Source organism: Bombyx mori, chromosome 21 (assembly GCF_030269925.1).
Source record: "Bombyx mori chromosome 21, ASM3026992v2".
Lineage (NCBI taxonomy): Eukaryota > Metazoa > Arthropoda > Insecta > Lepidoptera > Bombycidae > Bombyx > Bombyx mori.
The window spans coordinates 988432-1010718 of NC_085127.1; the positions used below are offsets into that span (position 1 = coordinate 988432).

Sequence of the window (22287 nt, forward strand, 5' to 3'; positions counted from 1 at the left end):
TTTAGATTTTGATTGGGTTTATTCTACGCTGTAATACTAGTAGTTCTCTTTACGTTGACCGAACATGATCGAAAGAAAGAAAGCATGATCTTGTTTACGTTAAATCCATAAATAATGTGCTTGGATACATCTATGATAAGTTTTTTGTTTCATTCGTTCATTGGACAGGCAAAGGGAACGTAACCCTTACAGCTAAACTTTTTGTAATCAAGGCAGCCTATCTCTGCAAAATAAAAAGTGAAAGTGACTAAAATGAAATAGCTTCTTAGTAAATTGATGTATTTATTCAGTGCTAATGGGTTGGTGGCGACATTCGCACGTTTATCTCTATATGCTTCTGCGACCGCTTAAAGATGAATCGTAACAACATTTAACCAACATTAATGAAAGTGTATTTGGTCTTCATATAAAAACCAAAAGTATACAGAATACTTTCGCAATCAAACGTATATGTATGTAAAAGAAGTCGGGCCCCTACTTGTGCGATTCAAATTGCGAGCACACGCTTCCGCTTGTGAAGTTTATACAAGTTTATTTAAAACATAAATATCTCCCTTTGATCACGGCCGTTGTTTTGTTTAGTTCTATTCGTAACACGTACTATTTGGTCAGTTTCAGCGGTAGGTAATAATCCGGTGTCTGTTGTTATTGTTCAAAAGTAAGCGTAGGTACACAAATTATATTTGTAGGATTAGTAAGAACGGAACGTGTGAAAAGCGTGTGGATTGGAGCGTTAAGATGTGGGTGACAGAAAACGCCAAGAAAGGGAAAAAGGAATGACAGAGTAAAAGGAAGATGGCAAAGATGTTTTTTTTTTCCTATCTCTGCTGATAGCCTTGAGAGGCTATTTCAGCTTCGCCTTGACGTGTAGGCGTACCCACGGGGCTCGAACCGGGAGAGTTGCTAACACTGGCCCTAGCAAGAGCAGTTCTTCGCAGAATCTACCACTGGATTGGAAACGCGACACACTGAGAAGATCCAGCGATAATTCCAAGGTTACTCGTCGAGCCCTTCGTCGCAAGCGACGGGTTCGGCGAGGACGGTGGCCGGATCGAAGATGATTGAATGAGTACGGCGTAAAAAAGATGTCGGATAATTTTTTATGATTATAATAGAGAATATTCGAGAAGAGAACAATAAAGTGCAACAATGGTCTTATTTTATTTGCCACGATGCCAATTCTACATATTCATATTCATTGAGGGCAATACACGAATAGTGATGAGGTGGAAGTAATTGTGCGTCAGTTGCTATACAATCTGCGTGTTAACAGCTATTATTAAATAACACATAAAAAATCCAATCACCTTGCTTAGGAATAAGGAAGTTATAACAGCTCTGGGCTTTTTAATTTCGTGCAAGACAAATATACTGTATGCTTTTATTGGTCGGCAGACATACGCTTGCTGTGCAGTTGTTATCGGAACCCCTGGACATCTCAACCACCCTAGAGACATGGCGTTAAAGTATCGATTGCATTTCATGACAGCCTTCAAGCCGCTGATTGTAAGAGGCAGATGTAGGCAGGATGGTACTAGCCTGCGTTGCGGTATAACCATATACTCTACGACTAATAATGGGCGATTGTAGTATACCGGCCTAATCTTTAGAAAACGTTACTGCCCATTCCCCTGTGAATCTCTCGGTTGCTTTTTACAATACCCAAAGAAAAGATGCAGAGACGTTAGGCTAAAATTGGCCTGATTTCAACAAGGCCGCTTTGTATGATGTCGTCAATATATATTATACAGAACAAAAGCCGTCTTGTGGGAAATTGCTTGCAAATTACACACACACACATACACATAACTTCACCCGGCTTGTTTCTTGAATCGCGTTCTTTCCCGAGCGCAAGGACATGCCCTTTTTTGGATGTGCCTTGAAACGGGTCCTTAACGGAGCCCGGTGTGGTATTGGTATTAATAATGTCGATGAGTTAAAGTACCCATTCACGATTAGATGAGTTATGACGACTAGAAAAAAATCTTCTATATATCTTAGACTAGAATCAGACATTACTCTTTTTTTCAAACGAGATTTCAAGAGTTAGTCGCGCCATAACTGTCTCTCTCTTCGATCGGTCCCTCACTGCTGAGGATCGTCCGATTCCGTCAACCAACTGTGTCCATCGATCCCGTTTTGTAGCTTGGTGGAGTGCGGATAACTGTACCTCTGGTATTACGGATGGTCATCAGCGATCGACCAGTCATCACCAGGTAGCCGAAGATTCGTTTGCCTTCGAAAGCAACAATAAAATCATCATCAACCCACAGTCGTCCACTGCTGAGCATATGTCACCCCCAATACACACCACTGGCCCGGTATTCGGCTCTCTTCATCCACTTCCACCACCCAGCCAGCCAATAATAAAAACCATTCTTAAATTCAATAACAGTCGTTTTACGTATAATATGCGTTCGGCTTACTTTGGTCCGTGCATCGGTGATGAGGGCATCTGACCCGTGACAATAAAGAGCTTCTTCAAGATCAACTCAGTAGCGTCTGTGAAGGATGAGTGCTGTTTGAAAAGATTAAAACGGATGTTTACTTGATAACGTGGGTGCAACGATCTGGCTGACATTAATGTGACTCTTTTTTAATTACTAGTGGCCCCGCAGTGGTCGAAATTCGATTATAATTAATTGAAATTATAAGTTTAAGCATTATTATGGTTCCATTGTCATACAATATTATATTTCTATAATATATTCACAGATTTCGCCAAAATTACACTATAGATAAATAATATTAAAGGCAAACAATATTAATCTATTCTCAATTTGACCACAGACTATAAACAACAACAAAAGTTTGACAATTGACAACAAGAAAGAGTATACTTTAACGTATGTGCTGTGTCAAAAGTCAAAGGGAAGTGTGCGTAATGTTTTTTTTTATTGATTTAATGTATGTTTTATGCATAATTAAAAAAAAAATAGCATTCTGCACTCCTTCTCTACATTTTCTATAAGTGTAAGAAGTTTTATCCTTCTCCATTCGCGCAATTTATGTAAAAAGGGGTACAAGATTATATTTTATTGCTTGATGCTGAATTACAGAATGATTGATGAATGATTTTACCTTGAGGAAGTCGTTCGAAGTCTTATTTGTATTGCGATACCGACCATGCAAACTGAAATCCTTGATTTATGCACTGCAGTATAGATAAGACGGTTGTGTCCGCCCATGCAAGCCTGATACGTCCTACCGTTACTATGTCGTAGCTTTTGAGGGCTTTTTTTAAATACAAGTAATTTTTGAATCTATATAAAACTAGAAACATTAATGAGCTAATGGGTAAGCATGATGTCATAATACGAAAGTACCTAAGGACTCAATTTTTTCTCTATTTTTTATTGCTTTGATAGTTGGAATAGCTCACGGTCCACCTGATGTTAAGTGGTTACCGGAGCGCATATACATCTACAACGTAAATGCAGCCACTCACCTTGAGATATGAGTTCTAAGGTCTCAGTTATAGTACAACAGCTACCCCACCTTTTAAACCCAAAACGCGTTACTGCTTCACGACAGAAATAGGCAGAGTGGTTGGTCTTTACCCGTGCGGACTCACAAAAGGTCCTACCACCAGTAATTACGCAAATTATATTTTTATTGCGGGTTTGAGTTTTACGACACGATGTTATTCTATCATCGTGGAAGTCAATCCTGAACATTTGATAAGTACGTATTTCATTAGAAAAATTAGTACCCGCCTGCGGGATTCGAACACCGGTGCATCGCTAGATACAAATGCACCGAATCCGCCTTATACTTTAGGCCACGACGACTATCCAGAAAAAAAAGTATCATTACGCCTCCTCCACTTCTTACTTCCAATAACGGCTTAATACGTAATGAGCTTTCTGTCCTTTGGCAACAATAAAAAGCGTTTTGTTTTCGTTAGTAATTTTGTGGCCTTATATTAAAGTTGGTTGTTTAGTAGTCTAGTTCTCATATACTTCTCGTGGGCATGCAATATTGTTATTGGAGACCACGGTCTCTTTTTTTTTCTACCTGTGCTGATAGCCTTGAGAGGCTATTTCAGCTTCACCCTAACGTGTAGGTGAGCTCACGGGGCTCAAACCGGGAGAATTGCTAACACGCCCTAGCAAGAGTAGTGCTTCGCAGAATCTACCACCGGATCGGAAACGCGACCCACTGAGAAGATCCAGCGAGAAACTCAGTGGGTTGTGTCTATGGGTTAATTCGCTCGTCGAGCCCTTCGTCGCAAGCGACGGGTTCGACGAGGACGGTGACCGGTGCTTGTGGTACCTAAAAGCACCGTTAACGGAACCACGGTCTCAAGTAGAATTTATGTCTATGAAAATTCGGCTTAGATCGGCAATAGTTAAAATTGTTTTTGGAGTAAGTAATCATTATTATTAACAACCTGGTGCTTCCAATCATTGATTTTAAGTTTATGAAGCATCAATCAGTATCAGTGGTCTAAGCTCGTCGCAAACGGCTTGCAGAAAAAACCTTATTTTAACATATATTTATACCGATTAGGACCCATTGCTTATCAACGCTTATTTATATTATATTTGAATGTATGATAAGAGTTCAAGTGCAGATTTGTACACGACAAAATGTAATAGCGATTACATTTGTAATCCAATATCAATTTTCGGTTTAAAAACTATAAATTTACGCCTGCCTTTTATGGTTAAAAATATTATACTTGATAAATAAATAGATATACATAAAGATAATTATAATAATTGTACAGTTTTTAGTGTGGTTTCTAATCTTTAATATGTTGTTAGAATTGTATCTGTCCGCCAGTTTGTTTTCACGATCTTATTTAAGGACTACAGAGTGGAAACAATTCATAATGCGCTCCATAAATCGCCTTAGAATCTTGTTGAAATGGCAAAAAATTTATGTAAAAATCAATCTTACAATAACAAATTTATCACTTTTCCAGAACTTTCGTATCCAAGAACTTCGCGAACGTTCCCTGGATCTCCACCGGGACATCTCCTCGGCGCTTCGGGAGCTCTCTATTCCCCGGGACGAGGTCGATGACTTTGTCTTACCCGGAGACGTCCCGCTGTTCCCGGCCAAGATTGGGGAGCCAGGATACTTGGGGGATAATAAAATATTAGGTATTATAAGTTACAAAACATTTTTTAAACATAAGACTAATGTATAAATATGGAAAGTGGAATTTTCGAAAACAATATTATTAGGTTTCTAACGAACTGTGTGCTTAGTGCGAGTTTCTGAACGTTCTCGATAGCGTAAAAGTTAACCCAATTTTGTATGTAGTTGGAACAGCGCCCCCTAGCGGCAAACGTACGCAAACGATCCCATTCCATACAAATATGAGCTAACTTTTACGCTGTCGAGAACGTTAAAAAACTCACACTAAGCACACTGGCTTCTTCACGGGGGCGTATCATATAGTATCATATAGCATAGCAGTAAAGACCAGGAAGAGGCCTACATGAACTTTTAAGCTGCATCATGAGTCGGAAGCGCTATTCTCTGCATTACACCCAGCATTCTTAAGGGATCCAAATATATACCTAAGATGTTCGTCCGTAGTAGTAACAACAACATCCGGTCATTCCAGGTGCCCCGATAGACATGAATCGGTACAAGCCCTCCAATCTAGACGATATCGTCATATTCGACTTCATCAGCAAGAGCCTGTACTCCGCCTACCACTCAAACCCGAAAAGACGAGTGGAGCTACCCCTGAAAGAAGCTATGGATGATGTTATCAGAGAAGTGAGTAGTGAATAATGTATTATCTATTATTAGAGGCGATTCCCTCTTAAGTCAAAGTCGATGGGCGGAGCCATTGACGACGAGCACTCACGTGGACTCGTGACGTCATCTGGAGGGGCAACCGACCGACCAGCGGGGACATTACGCCACCTCGGATCACTTTTGCTAGAAGCGCGCGCAGCGTTCACTTGTCTTAGATTTAATATTCTGTGTCGATCGTTCCTACCCACTTTTGTATTTTTTTTATTTATTTAAATTATTAAGCCGTTGCTAAAACTATATTATAATACGTGAGGGAAAAACTTTGTATAGAAGGAGTATGAAATTTCCCACACTTATAAAGAATATAGAGAAGGAGTGCAGAATGTTAATAATTTTTTTATTATTATTATTAATATTTTAAATTATGCCTATGAAATGCATTAAATCAACAAGAAAAACATTACACACACTACCATCGTGTATTTGACGCACACACGCATGCATTCTATTTATTTATTTATTGTCAAACGTTTGTTCTTGACGTCTGTGGTCAAATTGAGAATAGATTAAATATTGTTTGTCTTTATTAATATTTTTCTATAGTGTAGTCTTGACGAAATTTGTGATTATAGAAGTATAATAGTCCTTGAAAATAGAATCATAATAGTGTACAAACTTATAATTTCAATTAATTATAGTCGAATTTCGACTACTGCGGGACCACTAGTTGCACTTATTGCGCTAGGAGGTAGAGTATATGATTAAAATAATATGTAAGGTATGCTCTTATTGAACATCTGCCATCAGAGCAGTAGTTTTTATATTCATAATATTATGAAGCGAATAAAAAATAAATTGCTATGTGTTGTGATGCTCAAGAATCTACTTGTTTTCTTCTGGTGAGTATTGTAAACGACGAAAAAGATATTACCGGAGAATAGGCAGCGGCACTATCTGAGCAATCAAACTTAGATTACACCAGCAAGCAGAAATCACCCATTCATTATACTAATTGGTGGTAGCTCACAGTATCACTACATAGTATAAAACAAAGTCGCTTTCTCTGTCCCTATATCTGTCTGTCCCTATGTATGCTTAAATCTTTAAAACTACGCAACGGATTTTGATGCGGTTTTTTTTAATAGATAGAGTGATTGAAAAGGAACGTTTATATGTATAACTAGCGGCCCGCCCCGGCTTCGCTTGGGAAATAGCGACGCGATGTAAAGAATTTTAGGTAATTTTTTTACACATTGGGTTACATTATTGGAGTTTCAGTAATGATCCCTAATTTTTTTGAAAATATAATAAATATAGCCTATGTCACCCGGGGATAGCGTAGCTTTCCAACACTGAAAGAATTTTTTAAATCAGGTCAGTAGTTTCAGAGCCTATTCAATACAAACAAACAAACAAATATTTCCTCTTTATAATATTAGTATGTATAATAACATCCATTAAATAGTGGAGAAATCAATAAAAAATTACAGTTTCCGAAACGAAGCGAGGGTGGGTCACTAGTATTGTATATACAATTTAAAGTATCTTTCTGCCGTAAAGAAATGATGCATTGCGTTTTGATAAACAGCAGAGTCTGTTTGGAATACAATATAGACTACTACCTCTGTAGATTCTGTTGGCCACTAACATGTGCGCCGTGAGATTGTCTTTGTAATACCAAGTATTTTTATTTTATTTTAAAAGAAACATTGTCGTGGTGATTATGTTTATAACAGTTAATTTTAGTCGTTTGGTATTGAACTTTGTGACCTTTTGCTTGTGTGCAGTTATCTATAGAACAGTTTATTTCTGAATCACTTTACGATTCTGGTCGTCATATTACTTTCAATAAGATAAAAAAAAAATAGCATTTTTTATCAACTTATGGAATTATAATTAGACAATGATAATTTAATATTAAAATAATAATAAAACAAGACCACGCTATATTAAACATTAATAAAAGCAAAACATTAACTGTCCCCTTCACACTCATAAGCTAGAGAGAGAGAGAGAGATGGGCAGACTTTTCATGATGCGCATGCAGTGTGACGTCACGCCAGGCGCTTATTCAAAACACTACACAAGCGCAACGTGTGAATGTGTTGAACGCGAACTACATGGTAGGCGGAGTAAGGGGTGTTAGGTTTTTTTTCGTTACGGAATTTAATGATTCGGTCGCCGCGCTCAAGGCCCGCGATAAAAGCTATGCAATAGCTTAAAAATGTTATGAATTTTCGTAGTTTAACAGAAAAAAATTAAATTTAATAACATAAGGCCAAACTAATGTTGCGTGTCATGAAGATTGTCGATACAGAATCAACAGACTCGCTAAAATGCTTGATGATCCAAATCAGACCGATGAGGAAGTCGCTTTTGAATAATTTTTCGGTTTTCAAATGAAGACATTGCGCTGAGCTATTAATGTAAAACCAAAATTAGTTAGGAATGCAGACATGCATAGGTATTGGAACTAAAACTCAAAGTATCTAAAACTAACATAGGCCATGTAAATGTTAATACATCTGGCTGAGACCTTCATAGGTTTTTGAGCACTAGATTACCACTTTTCAAATTGATGCATGACTTTAGTTGAATTAGACTGAAGGATGAATGACATTGTTTGTGCTATCTGACTTGGATAATGACGGATATTATTAGTTGGCTAAGCTGCTTAGGGGATCTTACCTCCGAACTCTGTTACGGGATAAATGTAAGCGATGTTTGGGGATGAATAGAAGTCAGGAATAAAAAAGATCTTTTAGGATTTAATTGAAGGACTCTGCCCTGCTTGCTATTCAGTAATTAAGATAGTGCGACAAGTGCAAGATTGTCACAAAAACTATGAGGCTAGGCCCAAATAATATTCCGGGTTTTTTTTTGTTAGCAAGTTGACCGATAAAGTTATGCTTATCTGATGTTACACCCACCCCTTCATTGTTACTCTTCTTGAGACTGTTGTATTAGGACTGTTTTAATAAAGAATGTCTGTTCCATTATAGGTCTTAATAGAAAATGTCGCCAAAAAGTCCTCAATTTCATTTCGGATTTAAAATTATTTTTTTTGGGTGTAAGATGATTGGCACAACGCGACAACGCTCTTGTGTTTTAGATATTTTATTTCTTATCACACAAGGTAAAGGTTAATTGAAGTACAATGCTATTGTCGTGCTATCGTTATTATTTTGACTTTTGGCCTTTTTGATTTTTAATAACCAACTAGAATAGCTTTGTTTTTATGTTTTATTCGTGAATTCAAATTGTAGTGCAATCGATACATTGGATTTATATATACATAAAAATATGTACTCAGATTTAAGAAACACAGAGTCAGCGAAACTTGTTCGATATCTGCTAGCTATTTATGACAGCATATAGCTGTGAATAGTAGACGAGGATAGATGAAGGTGGACCAATGCAAATTGATATTGACTATTTTTACACGTCGTTGCGTGTTGCGTCTATTTCTTAGATGTATCTTGAGGTGGCCAAGAAAATGAATAAATGCGTTTACTTCTTCAAATACTCATTATATTATTTTTAATTATTTTACAAATATCGAATTGAAATGCGCGTCCATCTTTTTTCTTCGTGTTATAATAATTTTAAATTTTGACAATTGGTGCCACTGTTGCGTTTCCTGTTTTGTGATTGGTTCGTGCGATATGACGTCATCGTTGGCCAATCACAGCCATCAATGTATCACGTGACGTTGATTCGTTAACATGCTCCCGGCCTTGGAAGCACCAGGTTCCAACAATTGGCGGTGATCATTCAGGAACCCAGCAGCTGCTATCGTGCGTAATCATTCTTCATGTAAGGGAAGCGGACAGATTTTGGAGAATGCCCGTCTCACTATCCCATCCTCTTTGCGAATATCAGCCACACGTGACAAGCTGTCTTTGCCTGGATATGTTTTGACAATTCGTCCCAAGCTCCATTTCAGTGGCGGTAAGTTATCATCTTTTATAAGAACCAACATGTTTTCCTTGAGCTCACCCTTATGTTGGTACCATTTGCTCCTGGTTTGCATCTCTGACACGTATTCTTTAGCCCAGCGGCTCCAGAAGTGCTGGCGGATCTGTTCAACTCTCTGGTATCTGGTAAGTCGACTAGCCGGAACATCGTGAAGGTCATCAGGTACAGGTGCAGTTAGCGGACGGCCAACCAAAAAATGAGCTGGGGTAAGTGGAAGAAAATCCTGTGGATCTGAGGACATAGGGTTTAAAGGTCGGGAGTTGAGGACAGCTTCAACCTGCGATAGTACTGTGCTCATCTCTTCAAACGTAAGGTGTGCGTTGCCAACCACACGCCGCAAATGATACTTACAGCTTTTAACACCAGCCTCCCACAAGCCCCCAAAATGACTAGCATAACACGGTATCAATCTAAAATTTATATTTTGAGAAATCGCGTATGCCTTAATGTCATCTGAACAACAATTTAAAAACTTTGCGAATTCATTCATTGCGCCTACAAAGTTGCGCCCGTTATCGGAGTATATTTCAATAGGTTTTCCTCGACGTGAAATGAACCTCTTCAGTGCCAACAAATAAGCATCTGATGAAAGGTCGGTCACAAGCTCGAGATGTACGGCGCGTGAAGCAAAACATACAAATAAACATATATACGATTTTTGTAATCTTGCTCCCCTACCCCTACGATTTAAAATGAACACTGGTCCTGCATAATCCACTCCACAGCGTAAGAAGGGAAAACCTGGCTGCAGCCGTTCTCGAGGCAGATTCCCCATTATGGGATTAAGAGTTACTGCGCGCAATCGGGCACACTTCATACAACTATGTACCACCTTCTTGGCAAGATTACGACCTCCAATAGGCTACCATGACTCTCGTAACGTATACAAAAGAAGTTGCGGCGCAGCATGCATCATTCGAGTGTGTTCGTATTTAAACAATAAAACTGTAAAATTATGTAGTTCTATACAATGACATATTGGTTCAATACACATAGCGTAGCGCGGCTTGTGAATGCTATTGAACAATGATAAGCAAGAAACAAATCGATCCCATACTTGCGCGACGTCACAAGGAACCGGTTCATGCCAATTAAGTTTCAACAGTCAACATTTTTGTAATAATATCTTAGCGAAAGTAATAACTGGACTAATTAAACCTAAGGGGTCATAAATTTGTGATGCACCCGATAAAATAATGCGTTTCGTAATAATGTCGTTGGCATCATACTTAATTTGCGTGTAAAACATTAATTCATCTAACTTATTATTCCATCCAATACCTAAAGTTTTGTTTTGAACGTTATCTCCTGCTAGGCCTAGTTTTTTTGTAACATTTTGCGCATTGTCATTATCAGCGCAGTCAAAGTTAAAAATCCATTTACGTAAAATTAAACTAGCCAATTTTAAAACCTTCGCAAATTTGATTTAATCTTGAAATACTATTTTCAATACAAATTAAGTCGTCCACGTAAAAATTATCATTAGGTTTCTTTTACGTACGGAACCTCACACTCTTGCGCTAATTGTTTTAAACACACCGTGATGAGGTAAAAAATAATGTGGTGTTTAATAACTATGTACAAGACTCATGTGGCCTAAGTTAATGTATTTGTGTATAAAGTCGATATACATTTGTTTGTAAGTAGGATTGCGTTGTAACCGTTTTTCTAAGGCATAAAAACGACGTTCAGCTTGTGTGTGCGTGTCACTTAGTAACTTCGGAGAGTGCTTGAACGGGAATCGAACCTTAAACCGCCCGTCGGCCGTCCGTGAGGTTGTTTTAATAAAGTGCTCCTCACAGGCGCGCTCCTCGTAGCTTAACTTAGGAAAATTAATTGGTAATTCTTCGATTTCCCAAAAACTGCGTAATAATTTATAATTTATCTAATGAGCATGTGTCACTGTCAACGGTTTGCGTAAAGTTACAGCTAACATGTCTTTGCGTGTAATAGATTGAAATGAGCCCGAGATTATCCAACCAAGATGCGTATTTTGGAGAAAGGGGCCATTTTTAAGTCGTATTTTATCTTCTCTAACTAATTCCCAAAACAAATCCGCGCCTATTAATAAGTCAACCGGCTGACTATCATAAAACGTCGGATCTGCAAGTAGAATGTTATCCGGTATGGTAAACAAATTAACGTTATATGTCTTCATAGGTAAGTTTGATGTTATATGAGGTAGAATTAAACACTGAATGCGTGCAGCATAACTACCAGTGCGTGATTTGATCTCAATATCACAGGATTGCGAACACTGTGTTATTGTATTACCTACGCCGTGAATTTCTTGAGTGGACTGTAATATTGGTGGATTTAATTTGTCACAAAGTGTTTGTGTGATGAATGAACGTTCGCTGCCACTATCGAGTAGAACGCGCGCTTGATGGTAAACACCCGACTGGCTACGTATTTCTACAATAGCTGTGGACAGTAAAACTGGTTGCGCTGGATGCATGTTATCAAATGTGTCAGTAGATTGCGCCTGAAAAGAGTGTGCGTTCGAGTTATCTTTCGTATTAGACGGGACGGCTGATTGTTCACAAGATGGCAACGTAACTTTAGGGAAACTATTATCATAATTTTTAATTACATCGCAAATTAATGAATTATGTTTTTTATCACATTTTCGACACGGCCCGAACACACAGGTGTCAACAGTATGTCCTGGACGCATGCAATTAGGGCACAACTGTTTAGTTTGGATAAATTTTAATCTATTTTGCACACTTAGGTCCAAAAACTTTTGACATGAATATAGCGGATGTAAATCATTACACATTATACAAGGTCTGTAATTACGTGCATTCTTTCCTTGTGATTTATTATTATTTGGTTTATTTGAAACTATATTGCAATGAAGTTTAGATGTTAACTGGTTACTGAATTGCTTTTTATTATTGTCTGTCGCGCTATATACGCCTGCTTTACTGTGTGATACTATAAGTGTTTCCAAAATATCCGCCCTATTTCTAAGAAACTGAAGTAAGTCATTTAGTTGAACTACAGTTTTGGTGTTATTGGTTGATGTAATTAAACTACACTTGTGCTGTTCCCATTCCCGTTCGGTAATGGAATCTAATTTTGTGACAATAATGTAAATGATTAACGTATCCCAATACTCTGTAGGTTCCCCTAAAAGCTTTAAAGCGCGGAGGTTTTTTAAAATATTATCAATTAATTTGCGTAATTGCACTGGTGATTCTTTGGTCAACGATTGCATGGTAAACATGGATTTGATATGGTTATGTACTAATAATTTCGTATTATCAAATCGATTTAACAGTAGTTCCCAAGCAACTTTATAATTATTAGCAGAGAATTCTATGGAATCTATGACCGATTTAGCGTTACCGGACAAAGACGATTTTAAATAATGAAATTTTTGAATTTCTGTAATTGTTTCACTATTATGTATCAATGACAAAAATGTATCGCGGAACTCTAACCAGTGCTCATATAAGCCGTCAAAGGTGGGGACAGATATAGTGGGTAATTTAATACTTTTGGAACTTGTAATCGGTGGTTCAGACATCATACCTTTTGACTTTTCATCAGCGGTGGTCAGACATTCAGCAAGGGCAAGAATATTATAATATTTTTGCTCGAAATCTTCACGCGATTCTAATTGTTTTTCTATGTCGATTTCTACACTAATGTCTTCTATTTGAGTCTGAACGAGGTTAAAATCATTCATTAAACTTTGCGATCCTGCCATCCGCAGTTTTAGCTCGGTACGTTGATGAACAGTTAATTCTACACCTTCGAATGAATTCACGTATTTTCCAAAGTTAGTCAAACGACATTTAATAGATGCGCGTTTTTTTGTAAGATCTTTCATCAATAATTCTACCTTATGATCTGATGTAGTCATTGTGGAAACAAGTAAATGGTGGTGTACTTACAGTTTTTAAATAATAAAACAAAACAGCTGCTCAATATTAGTGAAAATACGTACGCAAAATGAAAAGCAAAAAAGGTTTGAAAAAAGCACAGTACTATATACGCGAAGGGGAAAGGTTTAGCATATTTTGGTTAGCACGCCTTGCCAAAGCACTATAATCTTGCGAAGCTGGTGAGATTTTCCGAATTTTCGTTTTCAATGGCCGATGCGTCTCTCAAGTAAGCGTCTGGTTCAACTTAATTGATGATCCGGTGCTGAAGGTCCAATAGAAATGTTGCGTCTATTTCTTAGATGTATCTTGAGGTGGCCAAGAAAATGAATAAATGCGTTTACTTCTTCAAATACTCATTATATTATTTTTAATTAATTTACAAATATAGAATTGAAATGCGCGTCCATCTTTTTTCTTCGTGTTATAATAATTTTAAATTTTGACAATTGGTGCCACTGTTGCGTTTCCTGTTTTGTGATTGGTTCGTGCGATATGACGTCATCGTTGGCCAATCACAGCCATCAATGTATCACGTGACGTTGATTCGTTAACATTGCGCCATTTGAATATGTCTTATATACATTTACCGGTTAGTCTTATTGACTAACAGGCAAATACTAAGTAAACAATTACCATTCAGTTTGGGTTTGAAAAAAAATTGCCATGCAATCAGGGTACAAATAAATTCCTAATTTGATCCAAAACTAGAAGTCGTCGTGGGCTTAAGAATAAGACGTCCGGCGCATTCGTGTTGAGCGATGCACCGGGGTTCGGATCTCAGGCGGGTACCAATTTTTCTAATGAATTACGTACTCAAAACATGTTCACGATTGACTTCCACGGTGAAGGAATAACATCGTGTAATAAAAATTAAACCCGCAAAATTATAATTTGCGTAATTACTGGTGGTAGGACCTTTTGTGAGTCCGCGCGGTTGGGTACCACACCACCACCCTGCCTATTTCTGCCGTGAAAGCAGTAATGCGTTTCGGCTTGAAGGGTGGGGCAGCCGTTGTAACTATACTTGAGATCTTAGAACTTATATCTCAAGATGGGTGGCGCATTTACGTTGTGGATGTCTATGGGCTCCAGTAACCACTTAACACCAGGTGGGCTGTGAGCTCGTCCACCCATCTAAGGAATAAATAAATAAAAACTAATTGTTGTGTATTTGATTTTTCCAGGTTATGGAGATTATTAATGCACCGTCTCGTCAACGAGGACGTGTGATTGACTTCAACGAGCTTCTGTACGGATACACCAGGCTCCAGCCGGTGCACGGGGCCGATCACATCTTGGATCTGCTGTTGAAGTACAGGAGATACAGAGGAAGGAAAATGACAGCGGCAGTTAGACGACATGCTTATTTGCAGCAGTCATTTACAGGTAAGGATTTTGTGATTTAAAAAAAAGATGTGTGGTGTCGTGGAACTAAGCAATAAAAAAAAACCTTATTTATAAAAAGCTAATAAACATTATAAATAGAAATTTTAAATAAAAATAAAACAATTTTTTCAGGTATGGAGATAAGAGAGTTACCAATGGGAGATCCGCCTCCATTTGAAGATCCAGCCATACTAGAAAAGACTGAGAATGGATTATATCCGAACGACTACGAGGACTTTGACGAGTCCAGTGCTCAACAGAGCAGCTTTTTGGACTTCGGTAAATTAAAAGTCAAGGAAGCTCTCGAAACTGGTCTTCAGAAGATCCAGAACAACTTACCCAAGGTGTTGAAGTGGAATAGTGATGATTCTGAAGAGTACCCGGTGTATGACAGAAAAATACACTTCGTTCTGCCCCTATCTGGTAGACAAGAGACATTCGGTAGATTCATGAAGAACTACGAAGATATAGTTTTAAAAAGCAGTCAAGCTGCCTCTCTAATTGTCGTAGCTTATTTAGATAGCAAACATCCATTGGATTATAGAAACACAGAGTTACTAATTAATTATTATATCGAGATGTACGGGAAAGACATCCAAATAGTTAAAATGGGGTCGAATATGTTTTCACGGGGAGCCGCCTTGACCGAGGGACTCAAGCTCTGCGATAGCGACGACCTTGTCTTCTTCATTGACGTGGACATGATGTTCAACCACGAGAGCCTTCGTCGAATAAGAATCAACACAATAAAATATAACCAAGTTTATTTCCCAATAGTGTTTAGTGAGTACAATCCAGATGTAGTGAACGGTGATGATTATAATAAAGTTAAAGGCGAAACTCTGTTTGTGGACACTGAATTGGAGAAGTTTATTGATGACGAAGAAACAGTGAGAACGGACAGAGAATTGGCGAATTTGAAGTACAGCCGGGAAATAACTGATGATACGGGCTATTTCAGGCAGTACGGTTTTGGTATTTTAGCTATTTATAAACGTGACTTCGAACGGATAGGGGGATTCGATTTGAACATTAAGGGTTGGGGTCTAGAAGACGTGCAGCTGTTTGAAACGCTAATTAAATCAAATTTAACGGTATACAGGATAGCTGACGAGACTCTAGTCCATATATTCCATTCGGTTGACTGTGATAAAAATTTAGAGAAGAGCCAGTTCAAGATGTGTCTGGGAACGAAGGCATCGACTTACGGCAGTGAAAAGCACATGGCGTATTATATGCTAAACCACCCTGATGTCCTGTGGCCGCCACAAGATAAACCGGAAGCGGAAGCGGAAGTGGTGGAAGAGAAACCTAAGGAAAAGAACGAGAAAGGTGCCAGGTAGTACAGGGTCGCTTAGGTTAGGTGCAGTCAAACTTAGGTATTTATAATAGTTTTGAGGGGACTCTTTGTGTGCTATATAAATGGGATCCTAGTTTACTAGCAAATCGGATACCACATCATACGTAAGCTAGTTAGACAGGTATGCCATTCAAAACTCAAAACAAAACAAGCAATTATGTAATCAAAATCGTTTTTCAGTTGAAATAATAGCCGTAGCAGAGGCCATAAACTTTCACGTTGACTTTTTGATAATTGGATTTCTAAATACATCAAAGTTACAACTATTATTTCGTCAGGAATTCTGGACCTTTATATAACTATGTATCTTTAAGTATAGTGCTGTTAGAGTTACTGTAAAATATCCTAATTCATAATGACTCGCTAGGAATTTATTTCTCTATAAATATTTACTAAGTCACAGCGTCAATTAATTGTTATTCATGTGCCTTATTCTATGACAGCTGTTTTTTTTTCTTCATGAAATGCAAATTTGTAATATGTTTTGGTTATTTCTGGAATTCACGAATGTAAGTTTTGTTTATGAGGGCTTCTTTTTGTAATATAGACATCAAAACGAATTTTGACAAATCCTGTGAACTTTTTATAAATTCGGTTTTACAAGTAGACCTCTGAGTTTGGAGAAAATAACTGAATGAGCTAATTTAATTCACTTTGAAAATTATGTTAAAAACTTTTGGAATTTTATTACGTTTTTAATATAATCTGTTATGTCGTAGAGGGAAGGGGGTGACAAGACTCACCTCACACGTTCGATGGTATAGAATTATTTTAAAAAAAACATATTTCTAAAAAAATCTAGCAAAATTCGTGAAACAAAATGCTTTATCTAGTAAAACCAATTTCTAATTTTTTATCACTCCTATTTATTTATTATATTTTTTTATTACCGGTGGATACGTTTATTCGAACTCCTTTCAATACGAGACCGGTGGGACTTCCTGAATTAATAAAATCAAATTTCAATGGAATCTTAAAATTTTTCATCCTGTTCTTTCTGAAATTTTAACTCGCTTTGAAACACACAAATATAACTTTTATGGCCTTATTAATGAACGTCTCGTTACTGTTTATTTTGAAGTTTCAATTGTGTTGTATAAGAATTAAATTAAAGTAAATAAAAACGGATATTTTTTCCTCCAACGGGCGCTTTGCCCCCTGTGCTGTTGACACGCCTCCGCCCGGCGTCTCCGCAGTCCTAGCTTACAACGAATCATGTGTTCTTCGATGTTTCGTGAAGGCGTCAATATAAAAACAGTCCGGTCAAACGTTCAAGTTTGTTCATTAGGCTGTTTGAATTCGACAAGACGCGAATTTTCCAATACATCCCCAGCTGGTTGGTCACGGATATTGTCCGCTCCGCTTGTTGTGTAAAATATACTTCACATGTAAATATGATCAGTTGTTTACAGTTAAAATGTATATATAAGTGACGGGTTCGTAATTATCTTTTTATATGCTTTTGTATAGAAACATAAATTTAAAGCTATTTCAAATCAGCAAGGCGATTTATATAAATGCTTAGGAAATATTGAAGGCCGAAGCTATGCCTGTTGAAAATTAGCACTGTTGATATTCTTATGACGCCCTTCATGCGGCCAATGATCGGAGGCGCTGGCGGGACATCACAAGGAGTAAAATCATGTCGAATTATAATGGTCACGACCCTCAGCAGTGAGGAAACGACGCGAGGAGGAGGATATTCTTATGATACACGATGACTAATTCGATCATGCTCGACGAAGTCAATAAACAATGTATCTTTCCAGCTCATCAGTTATGATGTGATTTATTTTGTTTGATATAAAAATTGGAGATTTGATTTTTGTAATTCTCATGTAAGAGTACTGACTAATCGTTTGGAATACGGCCATGAACGCTCTGCCCGGAAAAGTTCCACTTAAACAATTTATAGACAATGCTATGCGACCTCATTACGAGAGAAAAACTATAGATCAAGCCCGAAAATTTATCGAATTCGTAATGTAAATGTATCGAGTTCTCGATACGGAAACTACTTTTCCTCTCAGGCTTTCCGACTCTCATGTATTAGTCGTCGCTGTGATGAATAACAGTAGCGGGAGAGAGTGCTACATTTTTGCATAATATAGGTCTTTTACAGGGAATGTTTTAATGAAGTCTAACCGAAAGCGAAGATGTAACTAAAAATCATGTTTCAAAATTAATGTTTCATTAATTTTTACGTCACACTGCGTTGAAAATGAACAGACAAGAATTTGCGCTCAGTGTGCTTAGTGCGAGTTTTTTAACGTTCTCGATAGCGTAAAAGTTAACCCAATTTTGTATGCAGTTGGAACAGCGCCCCTAGCGGCAAACGTACGCAAACGATCCCATTCCATACAGATTATATGAGCTAACTTCTACGCTATCGAGCACGTTAAAAAACTCTCACTATGCACACTGATCTCTGAAGGTAGCGCGAGATCCTGTAATACGAAGCTACTAAAACGTCAAGTATGATTTCAAGTCAAGCCAAGTATGTTCTGTTAAGGCTTCCAGTCATTCCTGATCCGGGAACGGTCATTCGCATCATCTATTTTCATATCCGTCTAATTGTGATGTTCTATCCAATAAATTCATTATTCCTTTCTCGGTCGCGTTAGCAATTGATGTAAGGTTTCTGATAGTACACAATCGAAAATCAAATTTGTGTTATGATAGATACGGTTTTAAATGTCTGTCTCTGGTGCATCGTTCTTTTGATCTCTTCTACACATAATAATTTAATAATTTTCTTTAAAAGCTGCGATTCGTCGATATTGTCAGTCGAATATAGATTTTATCGTATTTGAATGCGAGTTCAATTTACAATGAAGCTGTAAATCGAACTACGTTCAAGTAAAAGCATTTATAAATATAGATAGAATAATTTTACATTTTCTGTACATTGTTATTTTGTTCCTAATTAGTGAAAACAAATTTTCTTAATTTTATGTAGATTTATCGAAAATAGGTTTTGCACTTGTCTTTTGAATTTGATTTTAATTTATTCCAAATGTTAATTGCATTAAAACGTGTATAGGTATTTTATAACAAGTGCAAAATTAATGAAAAAATTGTGGTAAAACGATTGTGTTGATAAAACATTGTTTTGTTACAATTTTGTTTGTAGTGTAAGTAAATAAATAAATTAATTGTTTTTTTTTTTAATTGTAAACATAAATTAAACACATATGCATATCGAATATGCCTTAAAATTATTTTCAACAACTCACATTCTGGTTGTGAATTCTGAAGGTAAGAAAATTAAAAAAAAAAACTTAAGGCGATATTACTTATACTTACTTAAGGTATTTTAATTAAATTACAAATTACAATATGCAGATTAAATTATAATAAGATAAAACAATTTTACAGAACATTTATCACGAAAGTGCTCACTAAGTGCCAATCGTTTAGTATTAAGTAGTGAAGAAGCATTTTTATTCATTTACGTCGACCAGTTTCGGAGGTTGAATTCCATAAATATTGTCAGAATTGGCAGAATGATAGAACTGCCTATCTATATATTAATACGTGAAGCAAAAACTTTGTATCCCTTTTTACGAAAATTGCGCGGACGCAGGAGTATGAAATTTTCCACACTTATAGAGAATATAGAGAAGAAGTGCACAATGCTAATATTTTTTTAAAATAATGCATAAAAGATACATTAAATCAATAAAGAAAACATTACATACACTACATACCATGTATTTGACGCACACACGCATGCATACTATTTATTGTCAAACTTTTGTTCTTGACGTCTGTTGTCAAATTGAGAATAGATTAAATATTGTTTGTCTTTGTTAATATTTTTATAGTGTAGTCTTGGCGAAATTTGTGAGTATAGAAGTATAAAATACAATCATAATAGTGTACAAACTTACAATTCCAATTAATTATAGTCGAATTTCGACTACTGCGGGACCTCTAGTATAAGTTAAAGTTTGTCGCAGTTCACAATTGATGTACATGTTACCGCCAATATAACGTTTCAATTGAAGTGTTCTATGTGTTGAGGTGAAGCAACAATTTGAGATAAATCTTAGAGCCTATAGTAGAATTATTTTGTCCATGCAGTTTGGGTCATAAAAAGTCAGAGCGGTGAAGCGAGTATTTCGTTCTCTCTTCCACTCACGAGCCTTATGGACGGGCATAGTGATGCGCATTATTGTTGTCGATAAGTGTTATCGATAGTGTATTTAGTTTTGTCATTTTGTGTGTTAGTGATAAAAATGAAAGAAAAAATCACTAATCGAACACTTACACCACGTATCGCCGCAGCAAGTTAACGAGAACGGCAGAAATTAACACTTTGTAACTTTTCGGGATTTATTCTTATTTCAGTGAAAATTTTTAATACATTGTTCATAACAACACTTGCAAATATTATTTTGAATAAATTCTGTCGTTTTGATACAAAACAAAGGAGTAGCCATTGTGTCACTAAAGAAATTCAGAGAACGAATGCATAAAAACACATTTCTCTTCGACATAATGTACTATAATTTGCAGGTAAGTACAAATGACTCATAATATAACAATGTCTCACCACCCTTCGTATACCACCCCGCCGCCGTGTACCTGCATTCGATGACTCATTTGTTTTTATCGATAATGGCGTTGCGCTCGCGACATGCTCACCGCCCCAGCCGGGCTATGTTTTATGACCCAAACTGCACGGATAAAATAACGCTACTATAGTTAATAAGTTCGGTGCGTAACGTGCGTATTTTTTAAAAGACTTACTTATCTACGCCGTCAATACAAATGTACAATATGTTAACTATTTAATATTAAATTTCCTTCGAAACTTGTCGACTCGAAAATGTTGATGTTATTTTGAATATTTTCAGTTTCGTTTTAATTAAATTCATGTGTTATCGTCTGTATTAGAGAAATGTGATTTTTTTTTTTTGGTAATTCGATCCAAGTAATTGAAATTATTATGAAAATAAATATATTTTTGTGCATAACTGATTTTATTATTTTATTTATGAATACTAAATCAGTACTACGATACGTAGCAAAAAACTAAATTTAGAAATAACTAAAAACAACTTCGGTTTTAGTGGTTTACAATGATGTAAATGAAAAAAGACATGCCCGCTGAGTTTCTTGCCAATTCTTCTCAGGACGGAGGCTAGTTCTTGTGAATTGGCGGTAGTTCTTTTGACGTTCAACAAGTATGTACTTTCATTTATGTTGAATAAATTTTTTTTTGATTTGATTTGATTTGATGTGCTTGAGAAACTGATAGACAATGACAATATAAAAAAATAATTTAATTTTTAATAAGGTAGGTAATAATTAAAAAAAAAAACAACAAAGAATGAAGAGTACATTTTTTTTGGTGAGACTTGTGGGCTTTCGATCACCTGACCTGGAGTGGTAATCGGAGCCCATAGACATCAACAACGTAAGTGCCACCACTCACCTTTAGACACGAATTGTAGGCACAGGTCAATAATACCACGGCTACCCCGTCTTTTAAACTGGAATGCATTACTGCTTCACGGCATAGGCAGGGTACCTACCCGTGCGGACTCACAGGACACCCTACCACCAAGTAATTACGCAAAATTTGTCAATCAAGTCATTTGTGATCGTGACCTAAGTATGATTTTGGTAAGATACTTTTTTATTTTTTTTATTGCTTAGGTAGGTAAATGCGCCACCTACCTTAAGATATAAGTTCTAAGGTCCCAGTATAGTTACAACGGCTACCCCACCCTTCAAATAGGCGGAGTGGTGGTACCTACCCGTGCGGACTCACAAGAGGTCCTACCACCAGTAAATACTTGGTAAATAATTGGTACTTGCCTGTGAGATTCAAACGTCGGCACAGCCGCATCGCTCGATACGAACGCACCAGGCGTTTTATCTTTTAGGCTACGAATACTTAAAAACCAGTGATTGCTACTTGAATTTAGAATACAA

At 37.0% G+C, this 22287-nt stretch overlaps 1 protein-coding gene across 1 annotated transcript in view; it reads left to right on the plus strand.

Moving 5' to 3' along the window:
• Positions 1–21323, plus strand: part of LOC101736840 (chondroitin sulfate synthase 1) — an 83856-nt gene extending 62533 nt beyond the window's left edge. Inside the window, exons 3-6 of the mRNA XM_012689781.4 lie at positions 4931–5111; positions 5582–5739; positions 14780–14981; positions 15114–21323. Coding sequence (XP_012545235.1) covers positions 4931–5111; positions 5582–5739; positions 14780–14981; positions 15114–16324 — 1752 coding nt within the window. The 3' untranslated portion in view covers positions 16325–21323. The remainder of the gene's footprint in view (positions 1–4930; positions 5112–5581; positions 5740–14779; positions 14982–15113) is intronic.
• The last annotated feature ends 964 nt before the right edge of the window (positions 21324–22287 follow it).